At 41.6% G+C, this 20,659-nt stretch overlaps 2 protein-coding genes across 2 annotated transcripts; both read right to left on the bottom strand.

The window, feature by feature from the left end:
- Positions 1 to 167: 167 nt before the first annotated feature.
- On the bottom strand, positions 168 to 7,906 carry LOC133503509 (5-hydroxytryptamine receptor 3A-like). Its single transcript, XM_061825208.1, has 8 exons — positions 7,829 to 7,906; positions 7,587 to 7,631; positions 5,380 to 5,486; positions 5,052 to 5,221; positions 4,659 to 4,819; positions 3,764 to 3,974; positions 3,415 to 3,621; positions 168 to 463 (listed from the first exon to the last, which is right to left on the bottom strand). Exons 1-8 carry the CDS (start codon positions 7,904 to 7,906, stop codon positions 168 to 170), a joined length of 1,275 nt encoding a protein of 424 aa, XP_061681192.1.
- A 3,080-nt stretch (positions 7,907 to 10,986) lies between these two features.
- LOC133503507 (5-hydroxytryptamine receptor 3A) lies at positions 10,987 to 17,830 on the bottom strand. The gene is made up of 9 exons (XM_061825207.1): positions 17,704 to 17,830; positions 15,446 to 15,609; positions 15,148 to 15,192; positions 14,734 to 14,843; positions 14,130 to 14,299; positions 13,900 to 14,060; positions 13,622 to 13,832; positions 11,276 to 11,539; positions 10,987 to 11,207 (listed from the first exon to the last, which is right to left on the bottom strand). Exons 1-9 carry the CDS (start codon positions 17,828 to 17,830, stop codon positions 10,987 to 10,989), a joined length of 1,473 nt encoding a protein of 490 aa, XP_061681191.1.
- Between the last annotated feature and the right edge of the window lie 2,829 nt (positions 17,831 to 20,659).

Raw genomic sequence — 20,659 nt, 5'->3', positions numbered from 1 at the left:
TATTACAGAGGATCAACTTACACAGAGTAAGTTATAAAGCGCTATATTTTAAGACCTTTAAGGGTAGTGTTAGATTTCTCAGATTTCATTGAGTCACTTGGGCATCCTGGAAAACTCTAGCATCGCCCTTGGAGGTAAAAACCTGGATGTGGGTCTCTAAAGTCACTTCAAAGCGAGTCACTCCAGATCCAGATGCATGTGATGGCGAGGAAGCTGGCAAGGATGAAGATGATGTATATTGCGAAGAGCAAGCGGTCCACCACAATTCCGATCATGTACCACTCCTGGGAAGTTTTGGTACCTTTAAAGTGGTTGTCCATGTGTAGGCGGATGGCTATCAGGTCTTTGCTTAGCTTCCTCAGCTCATCCAGGAGGTGCTGGTGAGGGTCTGGAGGAGGTTTGTCCTCAGAGATGTTGCATGAGTTCACAAGGCTGTTGCTGATTGGGTTATGTATTTGTAATTCTGTCAAAGGGAAGGAAAAGGATTGCATGACCCATGTGTCCAGTACCTTTCATTACTGGTGTCATAACTGGTAACCAGTGCAGGGACATTGGACTTTTGTAAGACCCAGAGAGACTGGATGATTCATAGAGAGGTATAGAAGTAGGGCGCTTTGAAAATTTTCAAGAATAAAACAACAGTTGTGTATTTAGCTGCTCAGCTCCTAGTTTGAGAACAGCATGTTGACACATTATAAATAGTTGGACGTGCATTCAAAAGTTTAGCGTAGGTCACAGTCTGTTCAACTATACTGTAAAGCAGTGGTCCCCAACCACCGGGTCCGTGGATCAATTGGTACCTGGCCGTAATAATTTAGTTCCGTTGTATTCATTATCTGAGTCTGAAAAACCTTTTATTTTGAAAAATGACCGGATTCTCTAGGTTACATCTCAGTCACTTGAGGGCCAAATTTACCCCCACATGCTAAAAAAAAAACACGTCTTTGGAAAATGTATTTTCGATGGGGAAAAGGCTCAGTGAAGAGATCGAAGAAGAGCCTACAGCTTCCAAGAAAAACAAAGTTATTAACCAGATCAAAGCACTCCTTTAACTCGTGCCTTTTTGAGGCGTATTGTGAAGAGATGGTCGCAGATGCTTCTCTTACGCATGGAAATAAGATTGGTATCCAGAGGGAAATTGCTCACGAGTGTTTAAATTACGAGAGCCACTGCAAAGATTTCTCTCATTTCCGAGATATCTGTGAACCGGGGTTTTCTGGAGTGACAGCAACCAAAGCAAAACAATGTAATAGACTGGATATAAACAACACACTTCGGGTGTCATTGTCTCCCATTACGTTACCATCTTGTTGCTCTCATTGATTTAGCGTTATGGTGAGTTAAAATGTTCATCCACTTTATATTCATTTTCGTGGCGTAGATGCATCTCATTTTTAAGGCTTGTTTAAACGTTACTCCAGCGACCAGTTAAGAGAGTACTAGGGCTGTGGTCGCCATCAGAGGGAAATGTTTCAAACTGACAAATATATTTCAGCTGTTGAAAAATAACATTCATGGAATGTTTAATAATTACCAGTCCACGATAAAAAAAATTGTCAAGCATTCACTGGACCACAGTGATAAAAAGGTTTTGGACCACTGCAGTAAAGGTTAAAATGCACTTTTGGTTCATCTTGAAGTTTTACTTGAATTAAAAATATCCAAAACATAAAATGTTTGGGTAGGTCTAATACAGATGCTTCAATGCATTGTAGGCTAGTTTCAGTCTGTAACAGTCTAACCAATTCTTTTATTTTTCTAGTGCTGTAAAAAAAGTATTGCCCCCCTTCTCAGATTTTTTTTTTGTTTTTTGTGTGTGTAGTTGATCATTAAGCACATGTAAATATCAGATAACAATAAACTAAGTAAACATAATGTGTAGATTTTAAATGGTAGTGGTTTTTATTAAGGAAAAAAAAAATATTAAAAACTACCCGGCCCTGTATGAAAAAGTGATGGGCCCAAAACCTACTAACTGGTTTGGCCACCTTCAGCAGCAACAACTGAATTACGTTTTCTACAATTGGAAATATTTTACACATCTTTTGAGATATTTTAGCCTCTGCAGAATTGTTTCAATTCAGAAACAATGGAGGGGTTTTGAGCCCGAATAGCCTTTTTAGGTCATCCCACAGCATTTCAATCAGATTGTACTCTGGACTTTGACTAAGCCACTCCAAATCCATCATGTTTTTTCCCCCGCTGAATTACTGTTACATTTTATGTCACCTTTAACGGGATACACACATTCCAAAAGGTTTTCCCCATTCAAAAAGTCTTGGGAATCATTCTTTTTTTTTTTTGGGCCTTGGTGTCCTTTTTAGCTCAGTCATGTTTTTTTTTTTTTAATGAAGGAACTCTGACATAGATTCCATTTTTGTCCAGTCTCTTCCTTATTGTTGATTTCTCAAGATGTTGTCCGAGGTTCCTTTGTGGCCTCCTGGATCAGTCGTCGCTGTGCTCTTTGGGTAATTTTTCTCCAGTTGTGGATACTTTAATGGCTCTCACTGTGGTTTGCTGGAATCTTAAAGCTTTAGAAATGGCTTTTCCAGACTGAAAGATGTCCATTGCTTCCTTAGTGATTTGTTCTTGAATTTTTTCGGATTGTGGCACTCTTGCTTTTTGAGATCTTTTTGCCAACTTAATTTTGTCAAATATTCTATTTAAGTGTTTTCTTCATTGAACAGGTCTGGTGGTAATCAGGCTTGGGTGTGTGTTGTAAAAAAAATGTGATTAATCATAGTTAAATCACGATTTAACATGGGGCTGGGGGTAATTTTTCACACATGGCATGATAGTTATAAATAGTTTCCCCATCCAGTATCAATACCACTTATCCTCATTAGGGATCTGGGTGTGCTGGGACCTATCCCAGCTATCTTTGGACGAGAGGTGGGGTAGATGCTTAACTGATCACCAGCCAATTGCAGGGCACATAAGCAACCATATGCACGAACATTCACATTAATACCTGTGGGCAATTTAGAGTCTTCAATAAAACTATCACGCATATTTTGAGGATGTTGGAGGGAACCGTAGTGTCCAGAGAAAACCCATGCAGGCACAGGAAGAAGTCTACACAGATTTGAGTCCGGGTCCTCAGAATTGTGAGGCAGATGTGCTAACCAGTCGCAGTAAAAATCACCATTTAAATACAGCATTTTATGTTTAGATAGGGTAACTTTGACCTTAAACAAAGTGAGAAAACTTCAAATGTAAAAGAATTTGATCACGGGGCCAATAGATTTTCACAGCAATGCATCTCATATACCAGATTGGCCTAAACAATGACAAATTTTTCAGAGAAAATGGGAGTCTTGTTCACAGCAATCCACCTGCCAAGTTTCCTCTAACAAAGCTCAAACCCACAAATTATACTCATATCTACTGCAGTACTACTAATGAGAACAATACCTTTGGGTGGCTGTAGCGACACAGTGATTCTGTTGCTCTTTTTCTGGGTGGGCAGACAAACCGCAAGGGCGAGGTACCGCAGGACGAGGATGCTGAGCCAGCGAGGCACTGTGCTGTATTGACTGGAGGTGAACTGGATATTGGTGATAAATATGGTCTCCAGCAGGCTGGCCACCATCAGAGCCAGGCTGATTGAGAAGAAAACATCTGCACATATAAGGATGAAACCTCGAGTGACTATCACGCGGGTTTTGCCCAAAACCTTCAGGTTCAGAAGTCTCAACAACTAATTTTACTTGACAAAAATTGTTGAAATGGTCTTAACAAAAAGGCAAAAATGATGTTTCACTGATAAGGGGAGTGGTCTGGCCGCTGACGGGCAACAGGTCATTCATGATTAGCAGGAAGACGGTGTAGCCCAAGATGAGGGTCATCTTGAAGGAGGCCCGGTCCACACTTTGTGGAGGGAGCAGGAAGCTGAAGAGGTCCACTGTAATAAGGAAGCAGCTGGGGATCAGCAGGTTCACCACGTACAGCATGGGCTGACGTTTTAGGACAATCTGCAGAAACGACACCCAGCCGAGTGTGTTATTCCCGCAAAGCAGTGGAGGACGTGTGTCACAAGAAGAAGCCACAACGTACTGAGATTTATAAGGTATTTCTATGCTTTTAATGAGGATCGATATTTGCTACCTGATGGCATTGATCACTTTTTTAGTTCCACCTAGAGTAGCTGAGGTCAGCAAATCTGTTCAGTGATCATCTAAAGCTGTGGAGTGCATTTTTTTTTTTTTTTTTTTGCTGTCACATACCTTAGTGATTTCCTTCAGAAAGCTGTTTTGAAAGTAAAATCTTAACATACAATTACCTCATGTTACATTAACAGAACTGCCGGGGTGTCACTAGGTTTTATGGAAATGGGGGTCTCACGCCACAGGTGATGCCCAGTCCCCTAGTGAAAGTTTCACCAACAGCTAATGAAGACCAAGGAATTGCCTTTTCATCAGTGCTGGTAGAAAACATTCGCTCCGTCCGCCAGCTAAGAACAGAAAGTTCCGTGCTACTACTAACTAGCTTGTAAATTACAGCAGCGCTCTGCATACTTGCGGTCAGGCATCCCCCGGGTTGACCTATCCACTGGTTCCCAGTCATAGTATTCTGAACAATTTGGAAGTCCACCAGTGTCACTTTGTTTGTTCTGTCGCGAATACTATAAGGTCTATCCCCTTAGTATATGTACTCACATAGTACTTCATTTCCGAGTAGCTTCCTCCGTTTAGTTTTAGGACAGACGGTGTTACTTTGATGTCAACAAGCTCCCACTCCCCGTTGGTCTGAATGAGTTTTCTGGACACTTCCAGGGTTTCCTCTGATGTGGCGCCCTGAATCAGTTTGATCTCCGAATCTGGGCACATCCATTACATGAGTAATAAAGCAACAATATTTGATTTGATTCATTGAAAAAACATAATGGATTCTATTTTTTTTAACCAATTCCATGCATAGTATGAGTTTCATGATTGAACTGATCTCATTTTATGGAGCAATTCAAGATATTTTATCTGTTTCCAAGCTGCATGGTCTCTTCCAGACTTTCTGGGGTGTTTGTGACCAACCGAAGGTGTGGGCAGTCTTACCTTGGTGCAGGTAGGATCTAAATGTCAGGGAGCAATTTTGTACATCAAAGGGGAATGGGTAGATGTCCAGTTGGCAGGAAGTGACCACTCGAATGGATTTACTGTCAAAAACAAGGCCGGTGTTGTATAGGAAGACGTGCATGTTTTGGGGAGAGTTGTCCTCATCCATGCTGGATGAAAAAAATAAAATTAAAAAAGAGGATAAAAACAATGTATTTTCATGTCCTCATCTTACTTTTCTTCCCGTTTGTTACTCCTTAATTGAAAACTGCTTTAGAAAATTAAGACAAAATTGTGTACAGCGGGTTGAGTTTTGAGATACACATACAACTCTGAGATGTGAATGTCTGGGATCCAAAGATTTTCCCGAGAGACAGAAACCCTTTTCGTTCCGCAGTCCCTCTCGCTCCAGTGCAACCCGTCGATTCTCCATGTCTGCAACAGAAAGATGTGAAAGCCAACCATCAAAACCTGGCACGGAAAATGAATGGAGAAAATAAAAACGTAATGGCAAATTCCAATTAGCATCACGGGAAACTGGAGTTAAAAACCCCAAAAAGCTGACGAAATGTAGGCAAGATCGCATTCATTGTGTGGCTCCTCACAATAACCGCAACATTGTAACAGAATCTAAGATCTCATGTGAGAGTCGAGTGGACACCAAAAACGTCCAAGCACATAATGTCAGGTCATCTTTAAGACTTTAAGACAGTGCCGTTTTTGCAACTTGTGCAACATAATCCCTCTGCTGCTGTTTTGGTTAGCAATGATATGTCTGATTTTGAATGGCGCTGGGAGTTACAGTGAAGAAAACAAGTGTTTAAACGCCTTGCGATATTGCAAGTTCTCACATTTAGAAATCATTGAAGAGTCTGAGATTTTCATCGTAGGTGCATGTCCACAGTGAGAGAGATAATCTAAGAAGAAAAATCCAGAAATCACAATGTATAATTTTTTTAACAATTTATTTGTGTGATACACCTGAAAATAAGTATTTGAACACCTGAGAAACCCAATGTTAATATTTGGTACAGTAGCCTTTGTTTGTAATTACAGAGGGAGGTCAAATGTTTCCTGTAGTTGTTCACCTGGTTTGCACACACTGTAGGAGGGATTTTGGCCCACTCCTCCACACAGATCTTCTCTAGATCAAACAGGTTTCTGGGCTGTCGCTGAGAAACACGGAGATTCAGCTCCCTCCAAAGATTTTCTATTGATTTTAGGTCTGGAGAGTGACTAGGCCACGCCAGAACCTTAATATGCTTCTTACGGAGCCACTCCTTGGTTTTCCAGGCTGTGTGCTTCGGGTCATTGTCATGTTGAAAGACCCAGCCACTACACATCTTCAATGCTCTGACTGAGGGAAAGAGATTGTTCCAAAAACCTCACAATACATGGCCGCGGTTATCCTCTCCTTAATACAGTGCGGTCGTCCTTTCCCATGTGCAGAAAAACACCCCCAAAGCATGATGCTACCACTACCCTGCTTCACAGTAGGGATGGTGTTCTTGGGATGGAACTCATTATTCGTCTTCCTCCAAACACGGTCAGTGGAATTATGACCAAAAAGTTCCATTTTGGTCTCATCTGACCACAAAACATTCTCCCATGACTCCTCTGTATGATCCAAATGGTCATTGGCAAACTTAAGACGGGCCTTGAAATGTGCTGATTTAAGCAGGGGAACCTTCCGTGCCATGCATGGTTTCAAACCATGACGTCTGAGTGTATTACCAACAGTCACCTTGGAAACGGTGGTCCCAGCTCTTTTCAGGTCATTGACCAAGTCCTGTCATGTAGTCCTGGGCTGATTCCTCACTTTTCCAGGGATCATTGAGACCCCATGAGTTGATAGCTTGCATGGGACTCCACTCCGATTGAGATTGACCATCATGTTTAGCTTCTTCCATTTTCTAATGATTGCTCCAACAGTGAACCTTTTTTCATCAAGCTGCTTGGCAATTTCTCTGTAGCCCTTTCCAGCCGTGTGGAGTTGTACAATTTTGCCTCTGGTGTCTTTGAACAGCTCTGTGGTCTTGGCTATGTTACAAGTTTGAGTCTTACTGATTGTATGGCGTTGACGCGTGTCTTTATGTGGCTAACGACCTCACACAGGTGCATCTGATTCAGGATAATACATGGGGTGGAGGTGGACTTTTAAAGGTGTACTAACGTCTTTGAGGTTAGGAATTCTACCTGATAGGCGTTCATATGCTTATTTTGAGCTGCATCACAAATTGTTAAAAAAAAATCATACATTGTGATTTCTGGATTTTTCTTTTTAGATTATCTCTCTCACAGTGGACATGCACCCATGATGAAAATTTCAGACCCCTCCATGATTTCTAAGTGGGAGAACTTACAATATAGCAGGGTGTTCAAATACTCATTTTCTTCACTGTAACTCTTCACTGTCTTATAGTGCTCGAAAAGGTTTTTTTCATTAATCTTCCCAGACCCTAGAAGATATACGATTTCTATCATGTGTGTGGGGTGACATAGCGTGCTGTACTGTATTGTGATGTGTATTCTTACCAGATATTGTGATATGAACAATGTCATGGTCTGGGCTTTCTCATCCTGTATGTGAGACATTTTGGAAGTTAACATTTACATTGCAAATTGTTACTCACTGTACTCTCTTCACAAAAGCTGGCAATAGCCCACAATTTTTCTAAATTTGAGAATAGATGGGTTGAATGTTCCATATGCACACATAGTCAAGCCCAATCTTTCTTTGTGTGAGGAGTGTATGTTTGATGCTCGTGTAGACTCACCACTCCCAAAATTGCCAACACATTCATGGTGACGGTTATGTTGATGGGATTCCAAAAGCTTTGCACCGGAGGCACCATTTTTTTAGGGAATAAATCCATCTCAAGCGCTGCATAAATGGATTCTGGGCTTTGGCTGCTGCATTGTAATGCCGCAACAAGGCCTGCGTTAGGGAAGTACAGTAGAAAACCTTGTAGGATCACAAATATCGCAATGTTCTATGCCATTAAAATGCGATTTTAAACTTGGACGCAGGTCATTTTTCATACTGATGTATTAGGGTAACCGAGTAGCTTACAAAAATGGGATGAAATGTTTTCCATAAAAACAAAGATGATAGTCTTGGAAAATAATAGATGAACATTAATAATAATAGATTGGTTATCAGGAAGACACTGTAATGCAAGAATTATCATCACCATTGCAGTAACGTTGTAATTGTGGATTTAATAGCGAAACTCGCTGTCTCAATCAAAGATGCTGATTAATTAAGGTTGAATTTTTGATCTAGCTGGCACTATTCTACAACATCAAAATACCACACTTTGATGTTTTAATTCATAATTTGACTATGCATTTAACGTTGCACTCCAACATTTACAGCGACTCTTTATCGGACAAGAAAGTCTATTTAATTTTGGACTTTTACTGATTTATTTTTTAACCTTCTTCCTCGGTGGTATGATAAATTTGCTTGTCAAATCTGAGTTCATTCGTGATTTTATTTTCAGTCACACACAGTTAAAACTACATGTCATAATTTGCATCTCTGAAACCTCGAAATGATAAACCCGGCAAAGCAGCATTAGAATGTAAATGTGTTTGCAAAATGTATTCAACGCTGGTGAGCTGAAGCCAATCCAAAGTAACTTTGTGGGGCTGGGGGGGGGGGGGGTGCGAGGGGGTATACTCTCGACTGGTCACCAGCTAATTGCAGGGTACGCGTAGAAAAACAACTATTAATACTCATCTTTAAACCTATTGGCAGGCTACATTACAGTGTGAAATTATTAATGCATATGTAACATTTTATATTTCCAGTACAGTTGATTAGGATTGATGTGCAGTAAATGTCCAATAAGATCAAAGGTAGGTGAGTACGTAATTGTCAAAATATCAAAAACATTGAAAATAACAACTGTACATTTTTTAAATTATGAGCTAAAATTATTATTATGAAAATATTAATTTCCAGGCCAAAAAATGCATCACTTAAATCACTACCACTCAGATTTGATCTATAATATTAATAATTTTGAAATGAAAAGTAGACAGTGTAATAATAAAACAAATTTTTTTGGCTCACCCTGACATAGCAGCAAACAGAAGATGACGACTGCCTTTGCGTCTGTCATTTTCCATTGAAGTAAAACTTGCCTGTGTGAGGTTTATGACATGTAGTATCTACTATGAAAACGGTGCACTTAACATGCACAAACAATCTTCAGCTCTAGGGTTTGTGCCAAAATTCCAAGGTGCAACAATTAAGTTTTGAGCAAATATCACTTGATAGTCGTGGGCGAGCGGCTTCTTCCTTCTGTCAACCCGCAAGCTAGCATTATTCAAATGTGGAATTATGAGAAGAACTCGTGTTCCTCAGAGCATGACCTGCGGCCAGGCTGTTATGAAGCAGCCATTGGTAAGGCGCCAAGTCACATGAATGCATTTAACTGCTTTGTCAGAAATAAGCCATTCAAAGTTTGCGTCATATCGAAACTTTACTCGTTTCTACTATCCTGGCCTCGTCTGTGTGGAGTTTGCATGTTCTCCCCGTGCCTGCGTGGGTTTTCCCCAGGCACTCCCCTTTTCTCCCATATCCTCGCATTAATTGAAGAATAAAAAAAAAAAAAAGGCCCTTACGTGTGAATGTGAGTGCGAATGGTTGTATTTTTCTATGTGCCCTATGATTGGCTGGCAACCAGTTCAGGGCGTACCCAGTCTTCTGCCCGATGACACCTGGGATAAGCTATTGAGCTCCCCCAACCTTTGTGAGAATAAGCAGCTCAGAAATGGTTAATCTTCAATACTCCAATCACACATGGATCACCGCAACATCTGTTGCATGGCTTTTAAAGGGAATGGGAGAGGCCGCTTCAATTTGACAGGCTTCAAATTGGCTGTGAACACGTCCAGACTAGTACTGACATCCTACTTTTAAATTTGCTTTGGGTACAACAGTCCACAAAATGATCATCACTGCATCTAGATTGCCCCTTCGCAGAGTTAGGCCAGGTGAAGGACCAGAATTCTGCTGGTCTCGAAAATAGAGCCCAAAGTCATGAAGTTGTTTCTCCAAATAGGTTTGAATTGATTACTCAAAAGCTGAGTTTGTTGCCCTCACAATCCTTTACTTGCAAAAACATACAATACATATAAAAGTGGGCGAACCAAATATGTTATTTTCTTTTTTTCTTCCTCAAAGTGCTTGGTTGAAGTTTTTTGGACCACAACGACAGCCATTCAAATTATAGTACAAACTTTGAAGGTACTGTCAAACATTCTTGAGTTTCTTTTGTGAGTTAAGACTTTAGTGACTTTTTAATTTCTTGTACACTCCAGTGACAATGAAAAATATTCTATTGTTTTCTGGTCATAGGCCATATTGATGGTTCCATATGACTCACTTATTCAGAAGAATAGACATTGAAGCCAGTTCTACTGATTAAAAACAAAACAAAACGTGTAACATTCTTCAAAAACACATCGTGCAGTGATTTTATGTCACATTACATTAAAGAAAAACTACCGTATTCTAAGCACAATGCCATGTCAGTTCAATAACATTTTTTCTATCTCCTGTTTCATTTAACATATATTCTAATATAACATTATTTTATAAAACAATAAGTAGCCAATATATGCCCCCCCTTTTGCAGTTGTATAAGTATGTCAATTACTGATCAATGACACATAGATACCATAGTTCTAAATATCGCAGTCTTCTGTGATCAAATCTTGTTCAGTCGTGTTGTTATACAGTACTACTACACTACTAGGTAAATATTCACATAATATATTTCACAGAAATAAGCAAATTCCTGGATAAGGTGGGTGTGGAAGAAGTTAGTAATCAATCAAACTGAACAGACCTACTTTTGTTTCTAGTGTTGTGCTCATCGTTAAACCCCAAATCCTGTGGTGAAATCTTATTGTCGCATAGCTAAACGGGATTGATCCAGATGCACCACATGGAGATGATGACCAGGCCGTAGCAGGAGATGAGCAGCAGATAGATGCGGAAGAGCAGGAAGTCAAGGACGTACCCTACGTGGCACCATTGCTCCTGCAGTTCGTTCTCCTTCTGCACCGAACTCAGGTGAGCACGGAGCTCGCTCAGGTGCTCACAGATCTGCTGGAGCTCCGCCATCACAGTACTTCCTACTAAATGGGTGTCAGCTTCACTTTAAAATTGCTTGGCAAAAAAAATAAATAGCCTGGAATGTCTTCACCTTCATTGCTGATCGGGTTTTCATTCGACGTCCTGCTTTGTGACTGGGTGAGCTGACCTGGAGGTTCCGAAGGCTTTTCCTGATTAGCGTGGAGAGGTTGCTGGCGGTAACAGATGAGGTGGGCGATGTGTTTAAGGACCAGCAGCCTCACCCACCCTGGGACTTGTTGGTGTTTCATGGAGTTATTGTGGAGAACATTGGTAATGATGACGGTCTCCAGCAGACTGATGACCATGAGGGCGAGACACACTGAGAAGTAGATACCTGCATTAAGAAAGGTACGTGGATCAGTACACATTTGAGGACGCGTTTTATGGCAGGGTTGCACTTGACGTCACGCTTGTTCATCCGGGTACTTGACCGCCATTGTTGCAGACAAGCAGTCAACTGTCCATCGTCATCATGCCAGATTTTTGTTGCGTCTACACATGTGGAAACCGTAGAAGCAGAGACATTGGGAAGCGATTTTTCCGTGTTCCAAAGATTAGATTGCATGAAAGAGAAGATACAATGGAGTTATCGAAAAAGAACTGCAACAAAAGTGGCTTGCAAATATATGACGTGCAGATCTGAAGGGTACACAAGGCAAATGGTTAATTAAAAGTGTGTTCTGATCATTTTGTAAGCGGTAAGTGTGTTTATTTCTACTGTCCGGATATTCTACCTCAGGGAAGTCTTTCAGATCCTTTGAAAGTACGTTGTTGTGGAGAGTATATGGATCGATATCTTGACAGAGTTTAATGTTCTGTACATATTTGGCTTTGGCGACATCATCGAGTGAATTAAAGTTGGCAGGAAACGGTACCATGGTGATATCGTCTGCAATGCCTAGCTTGTCTGTGGGCGATTATCACTTGATTGCAACCCAAGAATTGTCAAGAGTTTGTGGGGTCTTCAAGTAGGTTTACCTAACCTTTTGACTAAAAACAAGAATATCAGTGAAAGCACAGAAAACCATAACCATAGTCTGTTTGGAGGAGAAATGGGAATTGGCCTCGAAGCCCAGGTGTGGCCGACTTCAGCGCCACAAGTAGGAGACAGAACTCCTCTGCACACCTGACTCCAGTCTGGAGCCTCGAGCGAGAACTGCTAAGACACAGCAAGCCCAATGGACAATAAGCGTTTTTGCAAGGCTTACGGATGGATTTTAAATTTTTGATTAAACTTTATTGTTTAATTTCAAGTTCATGTTCAGTTTTTTTTACCAAAACCAATTTAAAATTGAAAAACATTGGTTACTATTTCTAATATTACATTTAAATAATGACATTTGCCAATTAAAAAGCCTTTGACTATTTACATAAATTTCCACCACTAGAATACATGAAGTGCACCTGCTCCAGGTAAATGTGGCAAAAGTCAATTTAACATTTTTTGATTAAGGCTGCAGCGTTCACCTTCTGTTGGAATTCGGAATTGCAACAACAGAAATGTCACTTTGATGTGATGTACTGTAGGTTTTACCTCCACACAGTGTGATTCCGCATCATATTTGAAGTACAACCAGAGGGGAGGAAAAAGATTGTAGTACTCAACTACCTAACACTTCGCGGTTGGTACCCAGTCACTCAACTCAGCTGAACAGCAACACTGCTTTTTCCGGTTTTAAACGGCGAGTCTCAGCTGCCCCCGAGCTATGAAAACACAGTCTATAAAGTATACATATCTTGTGTTTGACAACACAAATTTACGATGTAAACGTGGATAAAATTGTTAAGTTCGTGATCATTTTCAACTCCGATGATCATCACGACAGGTTTAATTTAAGTGGGAGCGGGTGTTGACTATAACCTCAAATATTCCCCACTTTTAATTTTCACACTCGTCCCCTTTAAGATCAAGTTCCCTACTAGTGGGCCAACAAGCCAACATCTGGTGACGTGTGCTCCACAATGACAGTAAAGGGGGGGGGGGGGGCAACAAGCTTCCCCATTAATAGACAATGTGATATGGGCCAATCAGAGCCAAGCTGTTTTCCATTTTTAAATTGGAGAAGATGCAATGCTCTGTTACACGTCCCATATTAATGAGAAATCCGATCATCCGAAACAGTAGGCAGAAAAGACCAAGTGCAATTGCTTGAAAAAGCATATTTTGGCCATTTCCAGACAGATGTATCGCACAAAACCTGATAAAACGCCATCAAGGTTTATAAATGTTAAAAACAATAACTAAAACAAGAGGCCCTGCTACGCAACTGTATTTTGAAGTTGTCATGATGGTTGTTCTTGGACAGCTAAGTATTATTTTTCGGTGCTACACGTAGTAAAGGTTTTGAGAAGCAATGCATTAATGGATTATCCTGATTGCATCTGTCCATTCCAGATGTACAGGTCAGATTCTGACCTATGATGGGTGTTCCATTGGCGGTGCTGGGCAGCAAGTCGTTCATGATCAGCAGGAAGACGGTGTAGCCCAAGATGAGTGTCATCTTGAAAGAGGCCCGGTCCACACTGTGCGGGGGCAGGTAGAAGGACAGGATGTCGATGAGCATGAGGAAGGCGCTGGGGATGAGCAGGTTGACCACGTAGAGCACTGGGCGTCGCTTTATCACGACCTGAACGGCAAGAAAAATAAGGCGTTGTTTAAACGGGGAAAACGAGAATGTAAATGTTTGCCCGCACCCAGAAAGTAATGATGTCCCATTCGTCAATCCCAAACTGCAGGATGGAGGCCTCTCCGAGTAAGTCCACCAGTTCCCACTCTCCGCTGGCTTCCAGGTAACGCTTCGAGTTCCCAGACATTTCTTCAAAGGTCAGTGCCGGGCTCACCCTCACGTCACGTACTAGAAAAGCGATGCCTTTGAATGGTTTGGTTGCTTACGACTTACAACTCTGAGGACACGTCGCCTTACTTGTGTGCATGTAGGACCCAAAGGTAAAAGTGCAGTTCTGCACGTCAAAAGGAAAGCTGAAGATCTCCAGGTTGCAGGCTGAGACCAGACGAAGCATCCTGTCCCAGCGAATGTGACCTGTGTGGTTGACGTAGACGTACGGACAAGCCTGCGAGACGTCATCATCCACGCTGGAGGGCAGAAGGCGGTGGGAAGGCAGAGAAAGTATGTATTGGTAAAGTATTAGTGATTTAATATGGTTTCTATGGTCCCCCAATAAGCATGTGAAATATAAATTTAAATCGTCCACGCATTGCATTTTCTTGCGATGGGTCAGAAATCAGCTCATTCCGATTTTATTTATCCATCTCGACATTGCTAGCAAATATCTTTGCCTCCTGAGCCGGCGCTGTCAACAGGTCAAACACGCCTGCTCGCACAAGTGGGGCTTCTGACTGGATGCAACCAATCAGATCAGAGGGGGCGGTCTTAGCCAAATATGGACAAAGCGGATACAAAAGTGGCTCAAACAGAAGTCGCTGTCTGGACACTTTGTATGAAAAAATGAGATTTGTATTTATTTATAGAAGATGGATAGATAAAATTCATGCAAAGGAAGACGTACAATTCATAGACGATGATATCTGGAGACCAGAGTTTTTTCACGGGGAGAGAAATCCTGGAGACTCCATCGCATTTGTCGGGATTCCAAACTAGAAACTCGTGATGCCAGTACTGCAAAATAGTGATCAGCGCCTCTTGAGCAGATTTCCATTTTATTTCTCTATTGAGATATTTAAAGCAACAAGTGCTGCTTTACAGAAATGAAGATTCATTAAAAAAAAATCCCAATAATATTAGTTTTTAAAATGATCAAAGTACTTTTTATTGTGTTACATTGCACTATATAGTACAGTAATTTTATTTGAATATTCATTAATAAATGCATTAAATGAAATTATTATCAACCTAATGATTTTAAAAATAAAACAAAAATGTAATAAATGTACAATTTTGACATAATAAGGATGCTACATACCAGTCTCAGCCATAAGAATGTTGTGAGTATCTGGGTCTTCTCATTCTTAACACATAAGTGCACACACACACACACACACACACACACACACACACACACACACACACACACACACACACACACATATACACAAAAAGTAAGTGCTGACAACTTCTTAGTCATGTATGAGGCTGATGACAATTGTTAAATGATGGAAAATGACTTTTAATGGATTACTTGGGACAGTTGTGATTTTCCTGACTCTTTCGACAAATGAATTCTCCTGGGTTGAACTCAAAGGCACAACGCTTGAACTCACCACCCCGAGCACAGCATACAGTGTGAAGGAGATGTTGGTCACTGTGGGATTGCTGAGGTTCATCACTGGTCGGAAAGCTTTAAGATCAAAAACAGCCTGGATGGACTCATGGGATGGACCGCTTTCCCCTTCTTCACATGACAGCTTGCTGTCACAGTGTGATGCTGAAACCAAAATGCATGAGTGACAAACCAGTGGAGAGAAAATATGAGAACGGCAATTAAACGTATGAATCAGAATGTAGTCAGCCTTAGGGTTAGCCTCCTGAACCTTTACGACCCTACAACAGATTGAGCTGTATGTAATAATGCATGTAATGTAAATTGCAACATGAATAATGCGGATAAATCCAACAGTTCATCATAAGCAAAATAAAATAATATTCATAGGTGGCAAATGTATTCAGAATATAATCAAGTGAAGTAGAGATGCCTAAAAAAAAAAATCAAAGTACTCTCACATTTATGTCCCACTGCATTGACATAAAAGACAAGCAGATATGCCACTTGTGCACATATTAAAAACACTTCAGGCAAAACAAGCAAATAAGTCAAAATGTTATTACCTGTAATCAACAGTAGAGTTGAAATGAGGTTGATTTTCTGATGCAACAAACACATGTTGGAAGTTTATCCTTGTTCAAATATAATTAGAACATAATATTATTGGGGGAAAAAAAGGTCTAATATCAAGTTGAGTTGACTTGACGCAACAGCGACTGCCAGCAAATTCGTGAGCACGCACACACTTTTATAATTACGGTCGCCTCACATTGGCCGCATGATATTAACAATCTCTGGGGATTACTGCAATTTACTGGCAACATCTTAATGCCCAAATGGCAAATTTAAGTTTCACCCTTACTGGGAGGCAAGTTTGAACAAGTAAATATTGTTTTGCCTTTTGGTAACACAAAATATGGTAGGTCTTGGGGTTTTATTATGAACATAATATAGTTGCGCTCACAGAATAAAAAGCTTCAATGCACAGTAAACACCACAGACACAATTTCAAACATAGCAAAATGTTACTCACCTGTAATGTCCTCATATAGATTTATGAATTAATTTGAATTCTAGATCATGACATTTTTGACATCCGCAGAACACTTGTTTGGGAGATAGAAAAAGAATTCAGATATTCACTCACCAAGCACACCTTGCACTTGTTGTTTAACACCTCCAATGACCAGTCATCCATTTTATTTTTGAACGCTTTCACCTGAGGGATTTGAAGGCTGGTGAACGCTACACTCTAGCAGATCACTATATTTGCTCAGTACTCAACATGAAAATGGTTTTTTTCCCACGCTGCATTAAATACATTTTGAGCCATTAAACCGCTATTAAGACCATATATCATTGCAGAACTAAAGGGCCATCTTTTGCTTTATTTAAAATAACACTGTACTGTACGTTTTATGTGGCACGACTAGTCTAAACGTGGACATCTGATTAACATTGCATTTATAATATGTAATATATATATACAAGAATTAAAACACCTGATTTCATCAATTTTCATTCATCTCAGCAAGCCGCCATGGTGTGCACTTTCCATCCGCCTCTGGTGTAGATCGGAATTGATGTCACAACTACCCTTGCAATATGCGGAATGACACATGACTAAACATGGAAAACTGCTGAATGGACTCCCTGTATACTACGTGTATATGTTGCAGTAACTACCCTAACTAAGGGTTGATGATGATGATATGAACCTAAAGGGTTTTATTATCTTGAGTGGCATGAATGTGGCACAACGAGTGATGTAACTGGCACAGGCGGTGAGGCAATTGGGAAATTTGGTACAGCTCTGACGGGACAATGGGCAGACCAACCTGGCCATTGTCTTGCAAAACATCATTTAAAGGGGAAATCCACTGGTTTGCATTAACAATGTATCCAATACATCATGTAATATGTACTCTATTTTGACAATGTATTGTTAAATCCTCTCTCATTTAATAGTGTTTTGAGAAGATTTTATCGACAATTACAAATTTTCAGGGGCACTGCCATTTTCGCGAGTCACATGACCTACGTGTGCGGATGTGACGTGTACCGTGCCGCAACAAAGGCTCGATTACATGGGACACCATTTATGCCCAGCGCTGATTTCTCAGATTTATCCTCATCTGATGAAGAAATAGCAGTATCGGTTGATCGGGAAGACGGAGGAATACTTCCATACACAGCCATGAGTGGTGCCGCTCACGCCACCGCGGGACGCGTAACTACTTAGCATGCCGGACTCACGTTCGTTATCGGAATTAACCAGGACCTGGCCCGGCGGCGGCTGCGGGAGGGCTCGCCCCGCGATTAAGATCTCCACTGGCAGCCCGGTTCCGAGCTCGTTCTTGCGTGGGACGGAGGACGTGCGCATGTGGGTTTCAAGCAGGAGGTGTCAGAAAAGTTACCACAGGGATAACTGGCTTGTGGCGGCCAAGCGTTCATAGTGACGTTGCTTTTTGATCCTTCCATGTTGGCTCTTCCTCCACAATGCGTAGGAAAAAGGCGTAAGTGACACGTGTTATGCAGGGTACAGATACCCCTAATCCGGTTTGCTGGCTTCAGTACAGCCGTGCAAAGTAGTTAAGCGGCGTGCAGCGGCTGTCATGATCCTGCCGGTCCAGCCCTGGCTGTGCGGGTGCCCGTGCGGTCGGACTGATTGGGAGGCGCACACCTGCGCCTCATGCTGGCTGATTGGCCCCGGTGCTTATAGGACCATGGGGACGACTGGTCCAGTGCCAGATCGTTGCAGTTCATGCCCCGTTCCAGCACTCCCGTATCTATGATCGTCAACCTGTGTGTACTGACCTCCGCCTGTTCTCCGACCGACCCCGTAAGCCTGACTTCTTTGATACTCCTGCCTGCCTTGATCGGTCTCCCGTGTACCGACTCCTGCCTGCCCACGGACCTGCTCTCTACGCCTGACATCCTGACTACGGCTGCTGCACCTGACTGCCTGCCCGATCCCCGACCGTGGAACAATCAACGTTTTTCCCGAATTACCTCTTTGTCTCCTGACTCCTGCCTTTGGGTCCTCCCTCCGTTTCGATGCGTCGTGAAAGTAGCGTGAGTGGCACCATTCACAGCTGCGTATGGAAGTATTCCTCCGTCTTCCTGATCGACTGATACTTCTATTTCTTCATCAGATGGGGATAAATCTGAGAAATCAGCACTGGGCATAATGGTGTCCCATGTAATCGAGCGTTTGGAACGGCACAGTACACGTCACATATACGGCGACGTACATCATGTGGCTTGCGAAAATGGCAGCGCCCCTGAAAATTTTTCTCAAAACACTATTAAATGAGCGAGGATTTAGCATTGCATTGTCAATATCAAAATAGAGTACATATTACACGACCTAGTGGATACATTGTTAATGCAAATCAGTGAATTTCCCCTTTAAGAATTTAACAAACACAGGATGACATGGTGGACTGATTAGAACATCTGCTTCACAGTTCTGAGGCCCGGGGTTCGATTCCTGGCCCTGCATTTGTGGAGTTTGCATGTCCTCCCCATACCTGGGTTAGTTTGCGCCAGGAACTTCAGTTTCTTTCCACATCCCAAAAACATGAATGGAAGTTTGATTGGAAGATTCTAAATTGCCCACAACCGAATGGTAGTTTGTTTCTGTGCCCTACAATTGGTTGGCAAGCAGTTTAGGGTGTACTCCGCCTGATAGCTGGGTTAGGCTCCAGTACTCCTGGGACCCTTGTGAGGAGAAGCTGCTCAGAAGATGGATGGATGGATGAGAACGACTTATAATGTAAGGGAGCCTGTGTGATGCCAGCAAAGACAAAAGCACATCAAGCGCTCAGGCCGTACACCATACTGGACTGTACGATGCTGTGGCATACGCAAGGTCGGTCGGCTGAGTACTCGGCTACAGTCAGCGTCACCCACAACAGAAGGCTATCGGATATATTTATGCATGAACTGTTGCTCTTGTGCTACCAATAATTTAAGGAGCCATGATTCGTCATCATTTTTGCTTCGGTCTTACTGGCTCAGACTCATCTAAATTTAATTTCTCAGGAACTTGCTAAAATGTTACAAATAATTCATGGTTTACAAAAGTATAAAAATAAAGCATTTTTAATCCCCGCTGTTTACACATTTATGAACGAATTACATCTACAGTGAAAAAAACAAGTATTTAAACACCCTGCTATATTGCAAGTTCTCCCACTTAGAAATCATGGAGGGGTCTGAAATTGTCATCGTAGGTGCATGTCCACTGTGAGAGAGATAATCTAAAAAGAAAAATCCAGAAATCACAATATATGATTTTTTTAAAATGATTTGTGTGATACAGCTGCAAATAAGTATTTGAACACCTGAGAAAATCAATGTTAATATTTGGCACAGTAGCCTTTTTTTGCAATTCCAGAGATCAAAAGTTTCTTGTAGTTGTTCATCAGGTTTGCACACATTGCAGGAGGGATTTTAGCCCACTCCTCCACACAGATCTTCTCGAGATTAGACAGGTTTCTGGGCTGTCACTGAGAAACACGGAGATTCAGCTCCCTCCAAAGATTTTCTTTTGTGTTTAGGTCTGGAGACTGACTAGGCCACTCCAGAACCTTGATATGCTTCTTATGGAGCCACTCCTTGGTTTTCCAGGCTGTGTGCTTCGGGTCATTGTCATGTTGAAAGACCCAGCCGCCACCCATCTTCAATGCTCTGACTGAGGGAAAGAGATTGTTCCCAAAATCTCAGAATACATGGCTGCGGTTATCCTCTCCTTAATACAGTGCAGTCGTCCTTTCCCATGTGCAGAAAAACACCCCCAAAGCATGAAGCTACCACTACCTTGCTTCACAGTAGGAATGATTTTCTATTGGGTTTAGGTCTGGAGAATTTCAGACCCCTCCAAGATTTCCAAGTGGGAGAACTTGCAATATAGCAGAGTGTTCAAATACTTATTTTCTTCACTGTAGAATCCAGCGGAGATCAGAATGGGTCTGTTTGTGCCCTGATCAATTTCAACAAAATAGGGTTAGATCAGTGGTCCACGTACCTCACTGTTCTTAGACGTGGTGCCAGTAGGCATTTAGACTGACACTCTCCCACCAAATTTTCAAAAGACACATTTTTTTCTTAATTTTTCACTCAAAATTGCACTTGAAGAAGGGTGTGTAGTCTTTTTATATCCACCCCTCTAGGTGCAAAATGATCAGGTCCTTTGGGTCCAAGAGGA

This window comes from Syngnathoides biaculeatus, chromosome 7 (genome assembly GCF_019802595.1).
Source record: "Syngnathoides biaculeatus isolate LvHL_M chromosome 7, ASM1980259v1, whole genome shotgun sequence".
NCBI lineage: Eukaryota > Metazoa > Chordata > Actinopteri > Syngnathiformes > Syngnathidae > Syngnathoides > Syngnathoides biaculeatus.
This window is presented reverse-complemented; position numbering and strand designations above follow the sequence as displayed.